This window comes from Oncorhynchus gorbuscha, linkage group LG13 (assembly GCF_021184085.1).
Source record: "Oncorhynchus gorbuscha isolate QuinsamMale2020 ecotype Even-year linkage group LG13, OgorEven_v1.0, whole genome shotgun sequence".
Classification (NCBI taxonomy): Eukaryota; Metazoa; Chordata; class Actinopteri; order Salmoniformes; family Salmonidae; genus Oncorhynchus; species Oncorhynchus gorbuscha.
In genome coordinates, this window is record NC_060185.1 from 72,745,541 (window position 1) to 72,771,303 (window position 25,763).

General features: G+C 45.0%; 2 protein-coding genes across 2 annotated transcripts; both read left to right on the forward strand.

Moving 5' to 3' along the window:
- Nucleotides 1-882: 882 nt before the first annotated feature.
- LOC123993493 (leukocyte cell-derived chemotaxin-2-like) lies at nucleotides 883-2,898 on the forward strand. Its single transcript, XM_046295693.1, is given in 4 exon segments — nucleotides 883-1,331; nucleotides 1,334-1,361; nucleotides 1,843-1,994; nucleotides 2,286-2,898. Coding segments are annotated over 4 exon segments (399 nt in total). The 5' UTR covers nucleotides 883-1,279; the 3' UTR covers nucleotides 2,453-2,898.
- Nucleotides 2,899-20,090: 17,192 nt separating this feature from the next.
- LOC123992364 (uromodulin-like) lies at nucleotides 20,091-25,456 on the forward strand. The gene is made up of 3 exons (XM_046293511.1): nucleotides 20,091-20,115; nucleotides 23,865-24,428; nucleotides 24,552-25,456. The coding sequence occupies exons 1-3, from the start codon at nucleotides 20,091-20,093 to the stop codon at nucleotides 25,454-25,456; spliced, it is 1,494 nt and encodes a 497-aa protein (XP_046149467.1).
- The last annotated feature ends 307 nt before the right edge of the window (nucleotides 25,457-25,763 follow it).

Below are 25,763 nucleotides of genomic sequence, written 5' to 3' on the forward strand. Positions count from 1 at the left end.
AAACGAAAAAAATTGCGTCTTATAACGTAACGTCATTTTTTTAAATAAAAAAAGTTGACGATAAACTTTCACAAAACACTTCGAAATACTTTTCTAATGCAACTTTAGGTATTAGTACACGTTAATAAGCGATCAAATTGATCACGAGGCGATGTATATTCTATATGGGGTACGTCTGGAAATAATATCCGGGTAAATCTCAACCAAAATATCCGGTCGGAGACCTGAACAAATGGCTTGTCTCTTCTTTGTTTGACCAAGAAACAAAGCCTAGGCAAATGACAAGACTGTTGACATCGTGTGGAAGCTGTAGGCATTGCAACCTCAGCCCCATTTAATGTGGTTCGCCTTTATCAATGGGTTGAAGTGGCGGATGGATATATATTTCCATTTTCAGTGATCAGATTTTCCTGCGCTTTTCGATGAAACGCACGTTCTGTTATAGTCACAGCCGTGATTTAACCAGTTTTATAAACGTCTGAGTGTTTTCTATCCACACATACTAATCATATGCATATACTATATTCCTGGCATGAGCAGCAGGGCGCTGAAATGTTGCGCGATTTTTAACAGAATGTTCGAAAAAGTAGGGGGTATGAGTAACAGGTTAAAAGATATATACACTACCATTCAAATACAATATACACTACCGACTCCCACTCCTCTTTCTATTCCCGTCAGTGCTCTGCCTAGATGGCCAGCATCCCGGAGTCGCCTCTTCACTGTTGACGTTGAGATGGGTGTTTTGCGGGTACTATTTAATGAAGCTACCAGTTGAGGACTTGTGAGGCGTCTGTTTCTCAAACTTTCTCCTCTTTCTATTCTGGTTAGAGCCAGTTTGCCCTGTTGTGTGAAGGGAGTAGTACACAGCGTCATACGAGATCTTCAGTTTCTTGGCAATTTCTCGCATGGAATAGCCTTCATTTCTCAGAACAGGAATAGATTAACGACATCAAGGAGAAAGGTCTTTATTCGTGGCCATTTTGAACCTATAATCGAACCCACAAATGCTGATTCTCTAGATACTCAACTAGTCTAAAGAAGGCCAGTTTTATTGCTTCTTTTAATCAGAACAGTTTCATCTGTGCTTACATAATTGCAAAATGGTTTTCTACTGATCAATTATCCTTTGAAAATGATAAACTTTTGACAGCACTACCCCTTTAATATGAATGCCTTTTAGTTAGTTTAGTGGAAAAGAATATCAGCATAAAAAGGTTTCCTCCTCAGTCAACTTATCTGTTGTCCATCTAATCTCTATCTGTGTTGCCAGTGTGAGATGGCAAAGTTTGGTCAACTGTGTAGCAGAAATTCCTGTAACAGGAGGAGGACAAGGGACAACGACAGTATGGAGCAAGCAGGTATGGCAAGTTAATGTATCAGTTTCTTATTTATTTTACCTTTATTTAACTAGGCAAGTCAGTTGAGAACAAATTCTTATTTTCAATGACGGCCTAGGAACGGTGAGTTAACTGCCTGTTCAGGGGCAGAATGACAGATTTGTACCTTCTCAGCTCGGGGATTTGAACTTGCAACCTTCCGGTTGCTAGTCCACCACTCTAACCACTAGGCTACCCTGCCACCCCTGGTTTAGTTTTATTTGACTGTCTGCAATTTACGCCATAATTTAGTTGGTAAGATGGTAACCACATAATAATTATTTCTAAGAACCAATTAGTACAATATTAATAATATCAATTTGATCTGAGACCCCTACTCTGACTGTACACAGTGCAATACTCACAAAACAACAAGTGAAAACATACCATAGTGGTCTGATTGAGAGACTGTGAATGCTTTGTGAATCCTTCTGCATTAACCCCTTCCACTCTCTATGTCCAGAACAGACCATGTGCATGAGGGCATTGACATTGTGTGTAACGACGGGGCCACAGTGTACGCTCCATTTCACGTGAAACTCAGCGGCAAAGTGACAGTGTACACAGACCCGAAGAAGGCAGCCATCAACGATGGGATCAACCTCAGTGGGGAGGGTCAGTGTCTACCCTGAATAATTTATTTTAATAGCCTGGAAGGAGATCAATAGTCTATCCTGAATTATTTGTTTTAATACCCTGGAAGGAGATCAATAATACTGTAAATGCTATGCCTATTTTAATAATGCATCTCAATGTAATGACTACTGTTTCACTGAGGTAGAGTACACACCAGCAACTAACGTGTCATGGCAGAATGAAATGGAAGAATATATGGCAAATTCATTGATTGACAGGTAGAATGATTGATTGATTGATTGACTCACACTGTGATTTTCTGTCTTGCAGGTCTGTGCTTTAAGCTGTTCTACGTGAAGCCTGACAGTTACTCCGGGGTGGTGAAGAAGGGCCAGAGGATTGGGACCCTGCTCCCCATGCAGAGTGTCTACCCAGGGATCACTTCTCACGTCCACGTCCAGATGTGTGACAAGTCCGACCCCACCAAGTACTTCTGATTGATTGGTTAAATAAATCATCTAAATGATCACAATGATAGGCCTTACTGTGTGAAAACATTACTTCATCCTTTTTTATTATTGTAATACATAAATGTTGTAAACTTCTGAAATGACATTTTACATTCATTCTGTATTGGAGTATAAACATAGCTTAAAGGGATAGTCCACCCGTCATGAATTGATCATATTCTGACCTCTTACCTTTATGATACTCCCACAACAAACAACATGTTGAAGTTTCAAAGAGCTCAACATGACATTTATCATTGATATGGGTTACTGGTTATACACTCCTATTCACTTCCTTGTTTATCTACATTAAACACATATCAGATGTCTTGTGATTGATACAAGGATATCAAGAAGCAAACCCATTATGCTGCTGTTATTGTTTTATGGGAAGTACTGGAGGCACGTGAGAGATTATAAAGCTGTCTACAAGACAACGGTCTCTGGCAATAATTATGTTTACATTATATTCATAGATTAAGTGTTACAAGAAGGTGCCAAGTAGTGTGTGTGTGTGACCTTTGGCAGTGTTTACACAGTCATCGTATTAACCCAATTCTATATTTTTTTTATATACAATATTTTTTTCTGACTGTCCACACTTAGTTTTATGTGACCCATATCAGATTTGCACATTTACGCCGATGTAGCCTTTGAAGTAGAATGCAGATTTAGCATGCACTTTTTGGTGGTTGTCATGGTAATGGCAGATCAACAGGCAGTTCAGTTATGATATTTTGCCCAATTATTGTCAAAAGAGCTGATCTGATAGGTTAAAATAGAAATTTGTGGGAAAAGATCAAAATTGGGCTGACTGTGTAAACACAGCCAATATTCTATCAAGATTGAGAACCACATACGAATGTGATATAAATCGGAACTCAAAAGATCAGATAACATGTGTTTTTTTGTGTTTAGACATTAGGTGTGTTTGCACAGATCTTTTGACCAATCAAATCATATCTTTGCCAATAATTTGGTCTCCTGTCTAAACGCAACTATAGTTTCCCACATTTTTTTTTTTTTTTAGTTATTTCACCTTTGGGGTGTTAAAACTTCTTGATTGTAGGGGGCAGTATTTTCGTTTTTGGCTAAAAAACGTACACATTTGAAACTTCCTATTTCTCAGGCCCAGAAAGTAGAATATGCATATAATTGTCAGATTAGGATAGAAAACACTCTAACGTTTCCAAAACGGTCAAAATATTGTCTGTGAGTATAACAGAACTGATGAAAAAAACCTGAGGAAAATCCAACAAGGAAGTGCTGTTTTTCCTGAAAGCTCTCTGTTCCATTAGATGCCTTGCCTCCATTTAAAGAGATATCAACGAGATTCCTTTTCCTATGGCTTCCTCAAGCTGTGAACAGTCTTTAGACATAATTTCAGGTTTTTATTTTGAAAAACGAGCGAGAAAGAACCCATCGCGTCAGTGGATGGCTGGGTGCCAGTAGAGTTTTTCATGCGCAACAGCCATTTTCTCTCTCTCCCTATGGAAGAAGCTACATTCCGGTTGACATATTATCGATTATATATTCTAAAAACAACTTGTGGATTGATTATAAAAAACATTTGACATCTTTCTACGCACTTTACGGATACTATTTGGAATTTTCATCTGCGATGTCGTGACCGCTCGAGCCTGTGGATTTCTGAACATAACGCGCCAAACAAATGGAGGTATTTTGGATATAAAAATAATATTTATGGAACAAAATGAACATTTATTGTGTAACTGGGAGTCTTTTGAGTGCAAACATCCGAAGATCATCAAAGGTAAGCGATTTAATTGATTGGTCACGAAAGTTAGAAAAGCAATCTACTTGGCTGCTAGCTGTTTGTAATATTTTGTCTACTGAGAGAGATGTTCTTACATAAATGCTTGTTATGCTTTCCCCCGAAAAGCTTTATTGAAATCTGACACGCCAGGTGGATTAACAACAAGCTAAGCTGTGTTTTGCTATATTGCACTTGTAATTTCATGAAAATTAAATATTTTTAGTAATTTAATTTGAATTTGGCGCTCTGCAATTCAGCGGCTGTTGATGAAAATGATCCCGCTAACGGGATGGGTGCATCAAGAATTAAGCATGTTCCAGTTTAGGTTGCCTAGCAGCACGAGCTCTGAAGATAGATGGGGGGCAATCAGTTCACATATGGTGTCCAGAGCACAGGTGGGGGCAGAGTGTGGTCTATAGCAGGCGGCAACTGTGAGAGACTTGTTTTATTATAGTTTTATTTTTAAAAGTAGAACTTCAAATTGTTTGGGTACAGACCTGGATAGTAGGACAGAATTCTGCAGGCTATCTCTGCATTAGATTGCAAGACCGCCCCCTTTGGCCGTTCTATCTTGTCTGAAAATGTTGTAGTTAGCGATGGAGATTTCAGAGATTTTGGTGGTCTCCCTAAGCATGTAACATAATAACGGTTATCTTTTATGTCACCCTACATGTAGCATGATAACGGTTATCTTTTATTTCCCCCTACATGTAGCATGATGACTATATTTTATATCACCCTACATGTAGCATGATACCTTATATTTGATAAAACCCTACATGTAGCATGATGACTATATTTTATATCACCCTACATGTAGCATGGTAACTGTTATTTTATATCACCCTACATGTAGCATGATAACAGTCATCTTTTTCATCATCCTACATGTAGCATGATAACTGTTATCTTTCATATCACCCTACATGTGGCATGATAACTGTTATCTTTCATACCACTGTCGTGTCTTTGGCTATGCCGGATTAAGTGATATGACATGCTATTCTATCAAATAATTTCTCCGTAATTAATATCACCTGATTGAGCTAATTATGTAAATGTAATTAACTAGAGAGTCGGGCACCACAGAGTGTCACGTTCTGACCTTAGGTCTTTTGTTATGTCTTTGTTTTAGTATGGTCAGGGCTTGAGTTGGGTGGGTTGTCTATGTTAGTTTTTCTATAATTTGCTATTTCTGTGTTTGGCCTGGTATGGTTCTCAATCAGAGGCAGCTGTCAATCGTTGTCCCTGATTGAGAACCATATTTGGGTAGCCTGGTTTTACTTTTGAGTTGAGGGTGATTATCTTCCATGTTAGTGTTTGTTACCACACGGGACCGGTTCACGTTGTTATTTTTGTAGTGTTCAGTTTTTCTTATTAAAATGGACACATACAACGCTGCAAATTGGTCCGACCTCTCTTTCTCCTCATTAGAGGAGGATGAGGAATGTTACATAGAGAGAGGAAAAAAAGGGGGGAAGAGGTATTTATGACTGTCATCAACCTACCCCCCAGGCCAACGTCATGACACCACCCTACATTTAGCGTTGTAAATGTTATCTTTTATATCACCCTACATGTGAATGATAACTGTTATATTTTATACCACCCTACATGTAGCATGATGACTGTTATATTTTATACCACCCTACATGTAGCATGATGACTGTATTTTATAACATCCCAAATGTAGTATTGTAACTGTTATCTTTAATATCACCCTACATGTAGCATGACGACTGCTATATTTTATATCGCCCTAACTGTAGCATAATAACTGTTAGCTTTTATTTCACCCTACATGTAGCATGATAACTGTTATCTGTTATATCACCCTAAATGTAGTGTGATAACGGTGATCTTTTATATCACTCTACATGTAGCATGATAACGGTTGTCTTTTATGTCACCCTACATGTAGCATGATGACTAACTTTTAAATCACCCTACATGTATAATGATAACTGTTATCTTTTATATCATCCTACATGTAGCATGAACACGGTGATCTTTTATATCACTCTACGTGTAGCATGATAACGGTTATCTTTTATGTCACCCTACATGTAGCATGATAACTGTTATCTTTTATGTTTCACCCTACATGTAGCATGATAACTGTTATCTTTTATGTTTCACCCTACATGTAGCATGATAACTGTTATCTTTTATGTTTCACCCTACATGTAGCATGATAACTGTTATCTTTGATATCACCCAATATGTAGCATGATGACTGCTTGTATATGATTGGTGAAATATTAATGCTTTGCATTTAAGAAAATACTAAACAATGATGAATGTTTAAAAGGTAAACAAAGAAAACCTGTGCAGGATAAGTAAGAAACACAGAGGGGCTTTTATTAATTTAACACCTTTTTAGAATCAAGGTTCCTTGCTGTCAAAACAGTTCACACAACTTCAAAACAATTCTTTACGTGTGCTAAACTACCTTTTCTTATCTGTGCTCAGACAGTCATATGGGCCTCATGCAGGTGTTGACATTGTGTGTGATGATTGAAGTCCTTGCTCCATTCAACGTTTTTCCCCAGTGTACGCTGGAGAGGATAGCAGAAAGGAAGTCATCAATAAGGGGCTCAAACTCAGTGGCGAAGGTCTGTATCTGTCCAGGGGAGTCTGTTTGAACATTTGGTGTGTGATTAAGTGGGAGGTTAATGTATGTCTATTAATAATTCACCCTGTTTTGACTGTAATTAGACGCTACAGATGTAGGATCTTAATTTGATCACCTTTGTTGCTGAGAATCTTCCTGCACGGCAGGAAATGCAAACTTGTAGCGCATATGCGATGTTTAAAAGGCTCCTAAAGTTTGTCATTTTCACTTTAAAAATGTCAGACTTGATTTGCCCTAACAAAAATATGTATCAACCCCTACAAAAAATATCCATGACTTATAATCCACATAATAATTCACATTTCCTGTTGCTGCAGGATTATTTTCCTGCTGTAGCAAAACTGGCTCAATGAAGATCCTACATATGTATAATTTGTAGAGTAAAGCTATATAAAGGAACAATTAGGTCAAGGTTTATTGATTGCATGGATTGGTTGGGTAATGGTCTGGTTGTGCCCCTTTTGCCAGGCCTTTAAGCTGTTCTTTGTGGACTCAGACATAAAGCGTGGAGATTGAGTATGGAAGGAGGAAATCATTTCTACAACGTTGCCAATGCATTATGTCAGAGCTCACAGAGGCATTACCTCTCATGTTTATGTCAAAATGACAGACCCAAGCATTGATCCCACCCTCAAAGGGGTCTTTTTGACTGTACATTAACAGTCAAAGAGACACCATCTAATCCAAATGTCAACCTAGAGTCACCTTTTACAGATTAATTTATATTTGTAACACATTTACTATGTATAACATTTTTTTTATTTGAACAGTCAATGTCTTGAAGGGATAGTATGAGATTTCAGCCATTAATCTCTTTTTTACTTCCCCATATTCAGATGAAAATGTATGTCTCTGTGTGCAGCTTGAAGGAAGTTGAAGGTAGCTTCACAAGCCATTGCTAACTAGCATCAGTGCAATGACTGTTCCCATAGACTTCCAGTTACTTAGCAATTATGTTAACGCTAATGAGAAACTTCCTTCAAACTGCATGCAGAGACTTAACAATGGTAACCATGAGTTCATCTGACTCTTGGAAAATAGAAAAAGGGCTTGATTGCCAAAATCTCGCTCTATCCCTTTGAGAACCAGTAACATGGCATCTAATGTAGAATTACAAATCAAATGTTCCTTAGCTCCACAATGGCAATTAGAAATGGGAAATTAAATGTGATGCTTTGCTCTACCGAAAGCAGCAGATGGCAGCAATGTATTACTTTATTTCAAGGATGAAATGGCCAAATTAGAATTGATAGACTGCATCTACAGTTGAAGTCGGAAGTTTACATACACTTAGGTTGGAGTCATTAAAACTCGTTTTTCAACAAGTCCACAAATATCTTGTTAACTTACCATAGTTTGGCATGTCGGTTAGGACATCTATTTTGTGCATGACAAGTAATTTTTCCAACAATTGTTTACAACAGATTACTTCACTTATAATTCACTGTATCACAATTCCAGTGGGTCAGAAGTTTACATACAATAAGTTGACTGTTCATCCTTGGGAGCAATTTCCAAATGCCTGAAGGTCCCACGTTCATCTGTACAAACAATAGTATGTAAGTATAAACACCATGGGACCACGCAGCCGTCATACTCAGGAAGGAGTACGCGTTCTGTCTCCTAGAGATGAACGTACTTTGGTGTGAAAAGTGCAAATCAATCCCAGAACAACAGCAAAGGACCTTGTGAAGATGCTGGAGGAAATAGGTACAAATGTATCTATATCCTCAGTAAATGAGTCCCCAATCGACATAACCTGAAAGGCCTCTCAGCAAGGAATCGGCCATAAAAAAGCCAGACTACGGTTTGCGACTGCACATGGGGACAAAGATCGTACTTTTTGGAGAAATGTCCTCTGGTCTGATGAAACAAAATTGAACTGTTTGGCCATAATGACCATCGTTATGTTTGGAGGGAAAAGGGGGAGGCTTGCAAGCCGAAGCATCATGTTGTGGGTGTGCTTTGCTGTAGGAGGGACTGGTGCACTGGACGGAATGAGGAAGGACAATTATGTGGATATCAGTCAGGAAGGAAGTAAAAGTTTGGTCGCAAATGGGTCTTCCAAATGAACAATGATCCCAAGCATACTTCCAAAGTTGTGGCAAAATGGCTTAAGAACAACAAAGTCAAGGTATTGGAGTGGTCATCACAAAGCCAATTTTATAGAAAATTTGTGGGCAGAACTGAAAAAGCGTGTGCGAGCAAGGTGGCCGACAAACGTGACTCAGTTACACCAGCTCTGTTAAGGGGAATGGGCCAAAATTCACCCAACTTATTGTGGGAAGCTTGTGGAAGGCCACACGACATGTTTGACCCAAGTTAAACAATTTAAAGGCAATGCTACCAAATACTAATTGAGTATATGTAAACTTCTGACCCACTGGGAATGTGATGAAAGAAATCAAAGCTGAAATAAATCTACTATTATTCTGACATTTCACATTCTTAATATAACGTGGTGATATAACTGACCTAAGACAGGGAATTTTTACTAGGATTAAATGTCAGGAATTGTGAAAAACTGAGTTTAAATGTATTTGGCTAAAGTGTGTGTAAATTTCCAACTTCAACTGTAAATATTGTTCATGTTGCGAGGCTGCAAGATGTCCATTTTAGTTCCTAAGCATGGTAATAACTTATCCCCCATCCCTCATGCTGCAGATAACGGTCTTAGATTGCATGGTGGGATGATTGCAGGCTAGAACAGTGATGAGAAGCAATAATGAGTGCAATGGAACATTATACTCATACTGTACACATAAATCCAACATGGGCATTGTTCATTGTGAGGTAATAAGGAAGTAACTGTCACAGTAGGACTAATGCTACTGTATACACATACCAGTTAACCAGAGCTTCTTTCCCTAGGTTATAGCTTTTTAACTACCCATGCACTTCTTCTGGATATTTCTGTCTGTATAGTGTTTATAGAATTGTGTGTGAGCATGTGTGTGTGAGCATGCATGCATTTGTGTTTGATGACGATGTGGAATGTTTTGGGAGTTATTAATTTGCATGGACAGTATTGCCAGAATATCTAGAGAAAACAAAAAGTATATTCCTCAGAAAATCAAACTAGTCACTTATGATTATGGTGATCACACTCCGCATATGGGAGGGGGCGAGAATGAGGGAGAAGAAAGAGACTGTGTGGTGGAGTGTGTTGTACTGCTAAATTGATATTTCTCTCAACAATAAGGCATATTTAAAACGATAGAAACCCTTCAGAGATAAGGAAGAGTTTTTTTAACGAACTCTTCCAAAAGCATATAAACCCCCGAATAGCAATAGCCACCTGCTTCTTCTGTGAATGGACTAAAGCATCCCGGGGGTATAGATTAAGTGTTTGCTAACTGATTTAACAAGAACGATTTGGAAGAAGTCTGGACTGTATCTAAGAGGCACAGGGCAGCCTAAGGACTAGTTTATGCAAAAACATGCCGTGAGAATTATTTAGCATGTATTCTTCTTTAGGTTATGGTGAGGTCTCGGTGGGGCCTCAGGCCAATTACAATATATCATAATTCAACTTTTTTTTAAAACAATTGCTTCTGGAGAGAATTTTTGTGACAGCTTTCCCCAACGCTGTTGTCGTTATGCAGACAGAGATGTTCATCTGGAAGAAATAAGAGATCAAAAAAACATGTGGGGGCGAGGAGACCAGAGAGACCAGAATATCCATAGAGATCAGAACATGTTCCCTCTTTTCGTCATATTAATCTTTAACCAATGCAAAGCCGTCACATATTACAGCTTAATTTCTGAACCAAAAAAAAACAAGTTTCACATCTAAATTGCCCTCCCAGTATTCTCTTTCCCTCTTTCAGACAGAGATATAAAACAGCCATTTGTAAAATAAAAAGCCATGCTAGTCTGGTGTGACAACGTCTCTCGGTGTTCCTTCGTTGTCCTATTCTGATGGCCAACTTTATCTGAGGGTCCATGCTGAGACGTGAAAGCTACAGCTTAATTCTTATAATGGACTTCGTTATACAGTATATCATATCACCAAGAGTTGTCCACATTAATAGCCGCTTTTGGGGGATTTAACACTCCCAGAATGGAGACATTCATTCTCATCTCATGCTGTAATGCTTATCTCTCTGAGGAAGAAAGGACCATTCAGTGTTCATAGTTGATATCACCAGTGATAGGCTAAGCGGCAATATGGTGCTGGCTATTAACAGTACATCAGGCATTCAGTCAGTGCAGGGGGTCCCGGAAAGTTAACTTCGCTAAAAAATGAATAGCGCTAAAACTGAAATTGTCCTGTGTAGGGGATTCACTGTAAATTGAACGTGTATCATTGCGGGTTAATATCTGCATACAGTATGTGTTTAGTACCATGTTACTTTTACTGGCTGTCCTTGTCCTACCATGTCCTTGCCTTCAGAGTAATTAATGGTGTTGTTTACTTTACATTCTGTAAGAGCTTAATGAGGAACATGCATGTTTTAGGCACATAATACATTTTCACAAATTAACAATTGAATTCAGAGCCCTAGTTAGTCCTGATATAGATAAATGAGCGAACCTATCGTTTAATACGTCATTACATCTCCGTAATATAAGATGACCAAACATGTTGCGGACAGTGTATCGTGTATACGCTAAACAAATTGATTGAATCAGACCTGTATTGTGGTAAATCCACATCATTATGACCTTGTATCGTCCCTGCCAACATGTTGTATGTACGACAGTGTCTGAGAGCAAGGATGTCCTAATATGGACACCATACCGTTATCTCAGAATCTTAACAGACAAAGTCAGGTAAAAATAAAACCTGACTCACACAAGCTTTCAATCTGTGCTTAGCTCACTTAACACAAGGGAAGAAAACTTTTGCGACCCACTAAAATATTCAAGCTTAAAGCATTGACCTTATTAGGAAGATTTTTGCATGTTGTTTTTGCCATGGGGAAATTTTGTTACCGTGTCACGTACACGTTTAAAGTGGCATTTAAATACAAAACAATTTGACAATACAACTTTCATAACAGTTACATGCCAATAAAAAGAGACTAGCCTGCTGGCCTTACTGGGCCGATAGGAACACTAGCCTGCTGGCCTTACTGGGTCGATAGGAACACTAGTCCGAGCTATTTAGGAGAGATATCACACCTGGCACAAATGATTGTCTAGTTCCGTTTTTCCTGCCGAGGGGTGCCCTATATCTGCGCCCAGAGGGGAGTAGTTCAAAGTCTGGGTACAGGGTGTGGCTTGGGTCTAAAATTATTTTGTGAGCCTTTCGGAGGCCCCTGGACTTAAAGATCTCATCCAGGCCTGTCTGTTTGACTCCAAGTATCTTGCTTGATGTGGTGATAATCTTTCACAGCATGTTTCTCTGGCTGACAGTGGCATTGCCAAAAAAACAAACAATACAATACTCTCAAACTAATGGTTGTCTTTTGTATTGCTTCCACGTCTCAGTTCCCTGCTGGGCAGGGGTGGCTGCTTTGTGTTGTACCACTTCTCAGTTCCCTGCTGGGCAGGGGGTGGCTGCTTTGTGTTGTACCACTTCTCAGTTCCCTGCTGGGCAGGGGTGGCTGCTTTGTGTTGTACCACTTCTCAGTTCCCTGCTGGGCAGGGGGTGGCTGCTTTGTGTTGTACCACTTCTCAGTTCCCTGCTGGGCAGGGGTGGCTGCTTTGTGTTGTACCACTTCTCAGTTCCCTGCTGGGCAGGGGGTGGCTGCTTTGTGTTGTACCACTTCTCAGTTCCCTGTTGGGCAGGGGTGGCTGCTTTGTGTTGTACCACTTCTCAGTTCCCTGCTGGGCAGGGGTGGCTGCTTTGTGTTGTACCACTTCTCAGTTCCCTGCTGGGCAGGGGGTGGCTGCTTTGTGTTGTACCACTTCTCAGTTCCCTGCTGGGCAGGGGTGGCTGCTTTGTGTTGTACCACTTCTCAGTTCCCTGCTGGGCAGGGGGTGGCTGCTTTGTGTTGTACCACTTCTCAGTTCCCTGCTGGGCAGGGGGTGGCTGCTTTGTGTTGTACCACTTCTCAGTTCCCTGCTAGGCAGGGGATGGCTGCTTTGTGTTGTACCACTTCTCAGTTCCCTGCTAGGCAGGGGATGGCTGCTTTGTGTTGTACCACTTCTCAGTTCCCTGCTGGGAAGGGGTGGCTGCTTTGTGTTGTACCACTTCTCAGTTCCCTGCTGGGCAGGGGTGGCTGCTTTGTGTTGTACCACTTCTCAGTTCCCTGCTAGGCAGGGGATGGCTGCTTTGTGTTGTACCACTTCTCAGTTCCCTGCTAGGCAGGGGATGGCTGCTTTGTGTTGTACCACTTCTCAGTTCCCTGCTGGGCAGGGGTGGCTGCTTTGTGTTGTACCACTTCTCAGTTCCCTGCTGGGCAGGGGTGGCTGCTTTGTGTTGTACCACTTCTCAGTTCCCTGCTAGGCAGGGGATGGCTGCTTTGTGTTGTACCACTTCTCAGTTCCCTGCTGGGCAGGGGTGGCTGCTTTGTGTTGTACCACTTCTCAGTTCCCTGCTAGGCAGGGGGTGGCTGCTTTGTGTTGTACCACTTCTCAGTTCCCTGCTAGGCAGGGGATGGCTGCTTTGTGTTGTACCACTTCTCAGTTCCCTGCTGGGAAGGGGTGGCTGCTTTGTGTTGTACCACTTCTCAGTTCCCTGCTGGGCAGGGGTGGCTGCTTTGTGTTGTACCACTTCTCAGTTCCCTGCTAGGCAGGGGATGGCTGCTTTGTGTTGTACCACTTCTCAGTTCCCTGCTGGGCAGGGGTGGCTGCTTTGTGTTGTACCACTTCTCAGTTCCCTGCTAGGCAGGGGATGGCTGCTTTGTGTTGTACCACTTCTCAGTTCCCTGCTGGGCAGGGGATGGCTGCTTTGTGTTGTACCACTTCTCAGTTCCCTGCTGGGCAGGGGATGGCTGCTTTGTGTTGTACCACTTCTCAGTTCCCTGCTGGGCAGGGGATGGCTGCTTTGTGGCAGGTTTACCTACCTCCCTTGCCTTGCTGGGCAGTTGTTGGCTGCTTTGTGGCAGGTTTACCTACCTACCTCCCTTGCCTTGCTGGGCAGTTGTTGGCTGCTTTGTGTTGTACCACTTCTCAGTTCCCTGCTGGGCAGGGGATGGCTGCTTTGTGTTGTACCACTTCTCCCTTGCCTTGCTGGGCAGGGGATGGCTGCTTTGTGGCAGGTTTACCTACCTCCCTTGCCTTGCTGGGCAGTTGTTGGCTGCTTTGTGGCAGGTTTACCTACCTACCTCCCTTGCCTTGCTGGGCAGTTGTTGGCTGCTTTGTGTTGTACCACTTCTCAGTTCCCTGCTGGGCAGGGGATGGCTGCTTTGTGTTGTACCACTTCTCAGTTCCCTGCTGGGCAAGGGATGGCTGCTTTGTGTTGTACCACTTCTCAGTTCCCTGCTGGGCAGGGGTGGCTGCTTTGTGTTGTACCACTTCTCAGTTCCCTGCTGGGCAAGGGGTGGCTGCTTTGGTGTGTACCACTTCTCAGTTCCCTGCTGGGCAAGGGATGGCTGCTTTGTGTTGTACCACTTCTCAGTTCCCTGCTGGGCAGGGGTGGCTGCTTTGTGTTGTACCACTTCTCAGTTCCCTGGTGGGCAAGGGTGGCTGCTTTGTGTTGTACCACTTCTCAGTTCCCTGCTGGGCAGGGGGTGGCTGCTTTGTGTTGTACCACTTCTCAGTTCCCTGGTGGGCAAGGGTGGCTGCTTTGTGTTGTACCACTTCTCAGTTCCCTGCTGGGAAGGGGTGGCTGCTTTGTGTTGTACCACTTCTCAGTTCCCTGCTGGGCAGGGGATGGCTGCTTTGTGTTGTACCACTTCTCAGTTCCCTGCTGGGCAGGGGTGGCTGCTTTGTGTTGTACCACTTCTCAGTTCCCTGCTGGGCAGGGGATGGCTGCTTTGTGTTGTACCACTTCTCAGTTCCTTACTGGGCAGCGGATGGCTGCTTTGTGTTGTACCACTTCTCAGTTCCTTACTGGGCAGGGGATGGCTGCTTTGTGTTGTACCACTTCTCCCTTGCCTTGCTGGGCAGGGGATGGCTGCTTTGTGGCAGGTTTACCTACCTCCCTTGCCTTGCTGGGCAGTTGTTGGCTGCTTTGTGGCAGGTTTACCTACCTACCTCCCTTGCCTTGCTGGGCAGTTGTTGGCTGCTTTGTGTTGTACCACTTCTCAGTTCCCTGCTGGGCAGGGGTGGCTGCTTTGTGTTGTACCACTTCTCAGTTCCCTGCTGGGCAAGGGGTGGCTGCTTTGGTGTGTACCACTTCTCAGTTCCCTGCTGGGCAAGGGATGGCTGCTTTGTGTTGTACCACTTCTCAGTTCCCTGGTGGGCAAGGGTGGCTGCTTTGTGTTGTACCACTTCTCAGTTCCCTGGTGGGCAAGGGTGGCTGCTTTGTGTTGTACCACTTCTCAGTTCCCTGGTGGGCAAGGGATGGCTGCTTTGTGTTGTACCACTTCTCAGTTCCCTGGTGGGCAAGGGTGGCTGCTTTGTGTTGTACCACTTCTCAGTTCCCTGCTGGGCAGGGGTGGCTGCTTTGTGTTGTACCACTTCTCAGTTCCCTGGTGGGCAAGGGTGGCTGCTTTGTGTTGTACCACTTCTCAGTTCCCTGCTGGGCAAGGGGTGGCTGCTTTGGTGTGTACCACTTCTCAGTTCCCTGCTGGGCAAGGGATGGCTGCTTTGTGTTGTACCACTTCTCAGTTCCCTGGTGGGCAAGGGTGGCTGCTTTGTGTTGTACCACTTCTCAGTTCCCTGGTGGGCAAGGGTGGCTGCTTTGTGTTGTACCACTTCTCAGTTCCCTGGTGGGCAAGGGATGGCTGCTTTGTGTTGTACCACTTCTCAGTTCCCTGGTGGGCAAGGGTGGCTGCTTTGTGTTGTACCACTTCTCAGTTCCCTGCTGGGCAGGGGTGGCTGCTTTGTGTTGTACCACTTCTCAGTTCCCTGGTGGGCAAGGGTGGCTGCTTTGTGTTGTACCACTTCTCAGTTCCCTGCTGGGAAGGGGTGGCTGCTTTGTGTTGTACCACTTCTCAGTTCCCTGCTGGGCAGGGGGTGGCTGCTTTGTGTTGTACCACTTCTCAGTTCCCTGCTGGGCAGGGGATGGCTGCTTTGTGTTGTACCACTTCTCAGTTCCCTGCTGGGCAGGGGTGGCTGCTTTGTGTTGTACCACTTCTCAGTTCCCTGCTGGGCAAGGGGTGGCTGCTTTGGTGTGTACCACTTCTCAGTTCCTTACTGGGCAGGGGATGGCTGCTTTGTGTTGTACCACTTCTCCCTTGCCTTGCTGGGCAGGGGATGGCTGCTTTGTGGCAGGTTTACCTACCTCCCTTGCCTTGCTGGGCAGTTGTTGGCTGCTTTGTGGCAGGTTTACCTACCTACCTCCCTTGCCTTGCTGGGCAGTTGTTGGCTGCTTTGTGTTGTACCACTTCTCAGTTCCCTGCTGGGCAGGGGTGGCTGCTTTGTGTTGTACCACTTCTCAGTTCCCTGCTGGGCAAGGGGTGGCTGCTTTGGTGTGTACCACTTCTCAGTTCCCTGCTGGGCAAGGGATGGCTGCTTTGTGTTGTACCACTTCTCAGTTCCCTGGTGGGCAAGGGTGGCTGCTTTGTGTTGTACCACTTCTCAGTTCCCTGGTGGGCAAGGGTGGCTGCTTTGTGTTGTACCACTTCTCAGTTCCCTGGTGGGCAAGGGATGGCTGCTTTGTGTTGTACCACTTCTCAGTTCCCTGGTGGGCAAGGGTGGCTGCTTTGTGTTGTACCACTTCTCAGTTCCCTGCTGGGCAGGGGTGGCTGCTTTGTGTTGTACCACTTCTCAGTTCCCTGGTGGGCAAGGGTGGCTGCTTTGTGTTGTACCACTTCTCAGTTCCCTGCTGGGAAGGGGTGGCTGCTTTGTGTTGTACCACTTCTCAGTTCCCTGCTGGGCAGGGGGTGGCTGCTTTGTGTTGTACCACTTCTCAGTTCCCTGCTGGGCAGGGGATGGCTGCTTTGTGTTGTACCACTTCTCAGTTCCCTGCTGGGCAGGGGTGGCTGCTTTGTGTTGTACCACTTCTCAGTTCCCTGCTGGGCAAGGGGTGGCTGCTTTGGTGTGTACCACTTCTCAGTTCCCTGCTGGGCAGGGGATGGCTGCTTTGTGTTGTACCACTTCTCAGTTCCCTGCTGGGCAGGGGTGGCTGCTTTGTGTTGTACCACTTCTCAGTTCCCTGCTGGGCAGGGGATGGCTGCTTTGTGTTGTACCACTTCTCAGTTCCTTACTGGGCAGCGGATGGCTGCTTTGTGTTGTACCACTTCTCAGTTCCTTACTGGGCAGGGGATGGCTGCTTTGTGTTGTACCACTTCTCCCTTGCCTTGCTGGGCAGGGGATGGCTGCTTTGTGGCAGGTTTACCTACCTCCCTTGCCTTGCTGGGCAGTTGTTGGCTGCTTTGTGGCAGGTTTACCTACCTACCTCCCTTGCCTTGCTGGGCAGTTGTTGGCTGCTTTGTGTTGTACCACTTCTCAGTTCCCTGCTGGGCAGGGGATGGCTGCTTTGTGTTGTACCACTTCTCAGTTCCCTGCTGGGCAAGGGATGGCTGCTTTGTGTTGTACCACTTCTCAGTTCCCTGCTGGGCAAGGGATGGCTGCTTTGTGTTGTACCACTTCTCAGTTCCCTGCTGGGCAGGGGTGGCTGCTTTGTGTTGTACCACTTCTCAGTTCCCTGCTGGGCAAGGGGTGGCTGCTTTGGTGTGTACCACTTCTCAGTTCCCTGCTGGGCAAGGGATGGCTGCTTTGTGTTGTACCACTTCTCAGTTCCCTGCTGGGCAGGGGTGGCTGCTTTGTGTTGTACCACTTCTCAGTTCCCTGGTGGGCAAGGGTGGCTGCTTTGTGTTGTACCACTTCTCAGTTCCCTGCTGGGCAGGGGTGGCTGCTTTGTGTTGTACCACTTCTCAGTTCCCTGGTGGGCAAGGGTGGCTGCTTTGTGTTGTACCACTTCTCAGTTCCCTGCTGGGAAGGGGTGGCTGCTTTGTGTTGTACCACTTCTCAGTTCCCTGCTGGGCAGGGGATGGCTGCTTTGTGTTGTACCACTTCTCAGTTCCCTGCTGGGCAGGGGTGGCTGCTTTGTGTTGTACCACTTCTCAGTTCCCTGCTGGGCAGGGGATGGCTGCTTTGTGTTGTACCACTTCTCAGTTCCTTACTGGGCAGCGGATGGCTGCTTTGTGTTGTACCACTTCTCAGTTCCTTACTGGGCAGGGGATGGCTGCTTTGTGTTGTACCACTTCTCAGTTCCTTGATGGGCAGGGGATGGCTGCTTTGTGTTGTACCACTTCTCCCTTGCCTTGCTGGGCAGGGGATGGCTGCTTTGTGGCAGGTTTACCTACCTCCCTTGCCTTGCTGGGCAGTTGTTGGCTGTTTGTGGCAGGTTTACCTACCTACCTCCCTTGCCTTGCTGGGCAGTTGTTGGCTGCTTTGTGGCAGGTTTACCTACCTACCTCCCTTGCCTTGCTGGGCAGTTGTGGGCTGCTTTGTGGCAGGTTTACCTACCTACCTCCCTTGCCTTGCTGGGCAGTTGTTGGCTGCTTTGTGGCAGGTTCACCTACCTACCTCCCTTGCCTTGCTGGGCAGTTGTTGGCTGCTTTGTGGCAGGTTCACCTACCTACCTCCCTTGCCTTGCTGGGCAGTTGTTGGCTGCTTTGTGGCAGGTTCACCTACCTACCTCCCTTGCCTTGCTGGGCAGTTGTTGGCTGCTTTGTGGCAGGTTCACCTACCTACCTCCCTTGCCTTGCTGGGCAGTTGTTGGCTGCTTTGTGGCAGGTTTACCTACCTACCTCCCTTGCCTTGCTGGGCAGTTGTTGGCTGCTTTGTGGCAGGTTTACCTACCTACCTCCCTTGCCTTGCTGGGCAGTTGTTGGCTGCTTTGTGGCTGGTTTACCTACCTACCTCCCTTGCCTTGCTGGGCAGTTGTTGGCTGCTTTGTGGCAGGTTTACCTACCTACCTCCCTTGCCTTGCTGGGCAGTTGTTGGCTGCTTTGTGGCTGGTTTACCTACCTACCTCCCTTGCCTTGCTGGGCAGTTGTTGGCTGCTTTGTGGCAGGTTTACCTACCTACCTCCCTTGCCTTGCTGGGCAGTTGTTGGCTGCTTTGTGGCTGGTTTACCTACCTACCTCCCTTGCCTTGCTGGGCAGTTGTTGGCTGCTTTGTGGCAGGTTTACCTACCTACCTCCCTTGCCTTGCTGGGCAGTTGTTGGCTGCTTTGTGGCAGGTTTACCTACCTCCCTTGCCTTGCTTACTTTATACCAACTCTTATTCAAAGAGATGTTCATTTCAGTTTAGAAAAAAAGTGCATCCAGGAGTTAACAAAAATAAAACATGTATCACATACAATGCACAACATTGTACAGGTGTAGCACTTAACTATTATACAATATGCTCAAGTAATTGAGTTCACTATAGCAATACACATACTCAAATAAAGGTAAAGCTAGAAAAACATTTCTCCAGTCCAGCTAAATAGATAGACACCCTGTCTTTCTGTATGAGATTTGAAGTGGTTTATGGTTCATGAAGGCACCACCTGCTATGACCCCATGATTAAGGGTCTTCCCCCAAATTGCATCAGTTAGCCAGCGTTATCTGGTATTTGTCTTTACAAGACGGTATCGACTTTTGTGACATCATGCAGAAAATGAACTGTCATGTGTGCAAGTGCTGCACTGAATGCACGCTGATAAAACCTTCCGAGCCAATGGTAGTAAATACTACAGGCCGACGAAGAACAGGCTAGGCAGACAAAGCACAACCACAATGTCTGGCCTCCTTTGAAATGAGAATGTTAATCTTGTGAGTGGCTTTAAACATCAACATGTGTGAAAATGGTGCGTTTCTATGTTTTGTAGTAAAAAAAGATAGAGGAAGATAAGTGTTTCCAATGACATCATCGGTGTGCATTGTGTGATTTTAACCAATTATGAGCAGCCATTGCCTACTAATTGGTTGATGATGACATTAACACTTAACTTCCTCTATCTTCTTTTCAACAAAACATAGAAATGTGCAATTTTCACATATGTTGAGGTGATTTATTTCTCCTTTATTTAACTAGGCAAGTCAGTTAAGAACCAATTCTTAATTTCAATGACGGCCTAGGAACAGTGGGTTAACTGCCTGTTCAGAGGCAGAACGACAGATTTGTACCTTGTCAGCCCGGGGGTTTGAACTTGCAACCTTCCGGTTACTAGTCCAACTCTCTAACCACTAGGCTGCCCTGCCACCTGCTGCTGCCTGTCGTGATGCTGGAGATTAAGTTGAAAAACGGTGAAGTTTCCCTTTTAATATGAGTAGCTCACTCCTCATTTGGAAATATATTTTGAACAGAGGTCTTAGTGAAGAAATAAAACAAATCAAGCTATTCCAATGCTTGGATGGCCTAGATAATGGGGTCATAATCTTTTCTTTACATGCGTTGTGGAAATGTGATACATAAACCAAGTGATAGCCAGCTCTGCTTTTGTTGTGCGTAAATAGATACTTAAAGTCAGATTAACATCCAAGAAGCAACATCTAACATGATGGATTTGAAGGATTTTTTTTGCAGGTTCTGGAGGCCATTATATTTCCCCAAGGACATCATAACAGCAATAAAACTAGCTATTAGAACATTGTCTATTTACATACTGATCCGTTTGGTGAGTTTGATACGGATTCTCACTCAGAATATTCTGACTCTTTACTTCGTTAATTATAAATGTTACGTTTAATATTCTGTGGCTTTCAACTTGTAGCCGCATAGTGCAACAGAAAGACAACTTCCAATATGCCAAACAAATTATATTTAAAACCACAAAGCATCACGACTCAATCCGATTCCAAGTTAAGGTCATTCATGTTCTTTTGTTTGTGCCGTTTCTTTTTTTTTTAACGTGTGCTGTTGCAATAGGGACAATTATGCAATAGGGAAGTTTACTTTTCACTAGGGAAGTTTACTTTTCACTAGGGAAGTTTACTTTTCACTAGGGAAATTTACTTTTCAAAAAAATAAAAAAATAAAAAAATAAAAATCAAATTGTATTTGTCACATACACATGGTTAGCAGATGTTAATGCGAGTGTAGCGAAATGCTTGTGCTTCTAGTTCCGACAATGCAGTGATAACCAACAAGTAATCTAACTAACAATTCCAAAACTACTGTCTTATACACAGTGTAAGGGGATAAAGAATATGTACATAAGGATATATGAATGAGTGATGGTACAGAGCAGCATACAGTAGATGGCATCGAGTACAGTATATACATATGAGATGAGTATGTAGACAAAGTAAACAAAGTGGCATAGTTAAAGTGGCTAGTGATACATGTATTACATAAGGATGCAGTCGATGATGTAGAGTACAGTATATACGTATGCATATGAGATGAATAATGTAGGGTAAGTAACATTATATAAGGTAGCATTGTTTAAAGTGGCTAGTGATATATTTACATCATTTCCCATCAATTCCCATTATTAAAGTGGCTGGAGTTGGGTCAGTGTCAATGACAGTGTGTTGGCAGCAGCCACTCAATGTTAGTGGTGGCTGTTTAACAGTCTGATGGCCTTGAGATAGAAGCTGTTTTTCAGTCTCTCGGTCCCAGCTTTTATGCACCTGTACTGACCTCGCCTTCTGGATGATAGCGGGGTGAACAGGCAGTGGCTCGGGTGGTTGATGTCCTTGATGATCTTAATGGCCTTCCTGTAACATCGGGTGGTGTAGGTGTCCTGGAGTGCAGGTAGTTTGCCCCCGGTGATGCGTTTTGCAGACCTCACTACCCTCTGGAGAGCCTTACGGTTGAGGGCGGAGCAGTTGCCGTACCAGGCGGTGATACAGCCCGCCAGGATGCTCTCGATTGTGCATCTGTAGAAGTTTATGAGTGCTTTTGGTGACAAGCCAAATTTCTTCAGCCTCCTGAGGTTGAAGAGGCGCTGCTGCACCTTCTTCACGACGCTGTCAGTGTGAGTGGACCAATTCCGTTTGTCTGTGATGTGTATGCAGAGGAACTTAAAACTTGCTAACCTCTCCACTACTGTTCCATCGATGTGGATAGGGGGGTGTTCCCTCTGCTGTTTCCTGAAGTCCACAATCATCTCCTTAGTTTTGTTGACGTTGAGTGTGAGGTTATTTTCCTGACACCACACTCCGAGGGCCCTCACCTCCTCCCTGTAGGCCGTCTCGTCGTTGTTGGTAATCAAGCCTACCACTGTTGTGTCGTCCGCAAACTTGATGATTGAGTTGGAGGCGTGCATGGCCACGCAGTCGTGGGTGAACAGGGAGTACAGGAGAGGGCTCAGAACGCACCCTTGTGGGGCCCCCGTGTTGAGGATCAGCGGGGAGGAGATGTTGTTGCCTACCCTCACCACCTGGGGGCGGCCCATCAGGAAGTCCAGTACCCAGTTGCACAGGGCGGGGTCGAGACCCAGGGTCTCGAGCTTGATGACGAGCTTGGAGGATACTATGGTGTTGAATGCCGAGCTGTAGTCAATGAACAGCATTCTCACATAGGTATTCCTCTTGTCCAGGTGGGTTAGGGCAGTGTGCAGTGTGGTTGAGATTGCATCGTCTGTGGACCTATTTGGGCGGTAAGCAAATTGGAGTGGGTCTAGGGTGTCAGGTAGGGTGGAGGTGATATGGTCCTTGACTAGTCTCTCAAAGCACTTCATGATGACGGAAGTGAGTGCTACGGGGCGGTAGTCGTTTAGCTCAGTTACCTTAGCTTTCTTGGGAACAGGAACAATGGTGGCCCTCTTGAAGCATGTGGGAACAGCAGACTGGTATAGGGATTGATTGAATATGTCCGTAAACACACCGGCTAGCTGGTCTGCGCATGCTCTGAGGGCGCGGCTGGGGATGCTGTCTGGGCCTGCAGCCTTGCGAGGGTTAACACGTTTAAATGTCTTACTCACCTCGGCTGCAGTGAAGGAGAGACCGCATGTTTTCATTGCAGGCCGTGTCAGTGGCACTGTATTGTCCTCAAAGCGGGCAAAAAATTTATTTAGTCTGCCTGGGTGCAAGACATCCTGGTCCGTGACTGGGCTGGGTTTCTTCTTGTAGTCCGTGATTGACTGTAGACCCTGCCACATGCCTCTTGTGTCTGAGCCGTTGAATTGAGATTCTACTTTGTCTCTGTACTGACGCTTAGCTTGTTTAATAGCCTTGCGGAGGGAATAGCTGCACTGTTTGTATTCGGTCATGTTGCCAGACACCTTGCCCTGATTAAAAGCAGTGGTTCGCGCTTTCAGTTTCACGCGAATGCTGCCATCAATCCACGGTTTCTGGTTAGGGAATGTTTTTATCGTTGCTATGGGAACGACATCTTCAACGCACGTTCTAATGAACTCGCACACCGAATCAGCGTATTCGTCAATAGTTTTATCTGACGCAATACGAAACATGTCCCAGTCCACGTGATGGAAGCAGTCTTGGAGTGTGGAATCAGCTTGGTCGGACCAGCGTAGGAAAGTTAACTTTTCACTAGGGAAGTTTACTTTTGACTAGGAAAGTTAACTTTTCACTAGGGAAGTTTACTTTTCACTAGGGAAGTTTACTTTTCACTAGGGAAGTTTACTTTGCATGACTCATTCTGCAGGGGGACTATTATGGGAAAATAACCCAATCAAATCATAATCAAATAAATGTGTCAGTGTCAGATGTACAATTGTAAATTAAGTCAAAGCTTATCGGTTCAACAACTTTAGAATCTCCAAAGTTGTATTTTACATGGGACAAGAATTACGCAGATTAGGAGCCATATTTTTCAGATGAAGAGTTATTAATTTATACTTGAGTTATCAGTTTTCATAGTGATTAATAAGTAACTCCATGCACGTAATCACAACATAAAAGTATTTTACCGATAGTCACATGATGTCTCTGGAAAAATATAAATTCTCAAGTTCACAGGTAGAAGCCAGCACATACTTCCTGTGAATGGTGTGTAGGCTGTTTTGATCTAAATGATGGGGCTCTTAGTGATGACATCAGGGGCTCTGCTGCTCTTTCACCTGCACCTTTCACATGCACCTGTTAAGACGGCTTTGTCGGCAATGGCATCACCTGCTATGACCCCAAGATCTGCGAAAGCGGCTCCTGCTGTCGTCAAGGTTACCGCTGGTCTTCGATACTGGGTTGTGTGGATGTTGATGAGTGTTCCTTTCCTGACCAGCCCTACGCCCCTCAGGTCTGTGAGAACACCCCTGGGTCCTTCAACTGCCTGGTGCTTTCTGACGATAACCTCCGCTCAGTCCAGCACACCAGCCCAAACGTGGACCCCCACTCTGTCCAGTTTATGTGTGGGGACACAGAGTGTCCAGTGGGACAGGACTGTATCAGTATTGGTGGAACATCTCGTTGTGCAGACCACTGCCAGCACTACTCTGTACTGAATGACGCCTGGCGTGCCACCAACTACAGGGGTATAGGGAACTGTGACAAGGATATCAACTTTCGGGGCTGGTATCGCATGTTCCTGGGGGACACCAGTGTTCAGATGCCAGAGAGGTGTGTGCAAAAGCACACATGTGGTACCAACAGCCCGATGTGGCTCACAGATCCCCACCCCCAGCTGTTGGACGGAGTGGTTCAGCGGGGTGTCTGTGGGAGCTATGATAGCTGCTGCCAATATTAACAAACCCCAATCCATGTCAAAGCCTGCTATAGAAACTACTATGTCTACAAGTTTGTCAGTCCAACGTATTGCACCTTTGCCTATTGTGCAGACGTCAACACTATGGTATGTGCTACCTGTGGAAGTGATCAGACTTGTGTGAGTGAGGATAAGATCAACTGGAGATGTGAGAGGAAAGCTCCAGAGCTGGTATGTGGGCGGAGCCTCCTACAGGTGGGTCTCAGCAGAGCTCATCTGGAGGCTGCTGGTATAAACGGTACCCATGCTCATCTGGCTGACCGGCGCTGCTCCGCCCACGAGGATCGTAATGGCATGGTGTGGTACCAGGTGGAGCGCAGGGAGGGACACTGTGGAAACACAGTGAAGACAAATGGCACTCAGGCTGTCTACTCCAACAGCATATTTGTTTATCCAGTAGATGCACAAAATGATTCTCCTCTTAGCTTTCCTTTCTCCTGTATCTATCCTCTGGAGATAGAGAGCAGCCTGGATGTGCCCGTCAGACCCCATCTACCAACTGACAATGCAGTTGTCGGTGCCAAGGCCAGAGCCTCCATGTTTCTGTATCGTAACTCCAACTACACAGAGCCTTACCCAGCTGGTCAGGCAGTCACTCTGCTTGTGGGTTCCACCCTGCATGTGGGCGTGTCCGTAGACAAGTCAGACCCGGAGCTTTTCGTGGACGACTGCTTCACCACGGAATCCTCCAGCCCTGACAACCTCCTTCGATACTACATAATTCAGGACAGCTGTCCAAGCAATCGTACCCACGTGACAGTCGAGGAAAGCGCCTCATCCCTCCAGGCTCGATTCTCTGCTCTGCTGTCTGGGGGCTACCGTTACGTCTTCCTGAACTGCCGCCTCAGCCTGTGTTACCACAGAAGCTCATCCTGCTCTCCAGTGTGTTCCAGGAGGAGGTCCCGCTCTGTGGCCAAGTCTGTCTCCCTCAACCCCCTCACCATCGGGCCAATCACCTGGGCCCAGAGTCTAGAATGACCGCCAGCTTCTCCCCCACCCCTCAACCCCACTGTCAACCCACTGGGCCCTATCCCTCCCCAGATCTCCATTCCCACCAGCACAACCAATGGTCATGCAAGGGCACCAAATTACTTTCTGCTATTATTGATAATGAATGTTTGCAATACAGTGTGTGATTTCATTGTACTGTAAATGTTTCATTTGACAATGACAATAAAGACCTATATGATAAAGAACACATCACTATGTATTTTTTCTCTATCTCTCCTCCCCCACTTGCACATAGATACACGCCCCTCTATTTCCCCAGCCCGCAGACATTTTT

Bases quoted from the DNA above. Each gene is read 5' to 3' on its own strand.
- LOC123992364 (XM_046293511.1), top strand. From the start codon at position 20,091: ATGCTGGAGATTAAGTTGAAAAACG. The intron at 20,116-23,864 runs GTGAAGTTTCCC...GCACCTGTTAAG, and splicing joins GGAGATTAAGTTGAAAAACG to ACGGCTTTGTCGGCAATGGC. The intron at 24,429-24,551 runs GTGGGAGCTATG...CCTATTGTGCAG, and splicing joins AGTGGTTCAGCGGGGTGTCT to ACGTCAACACTATGGTATGT.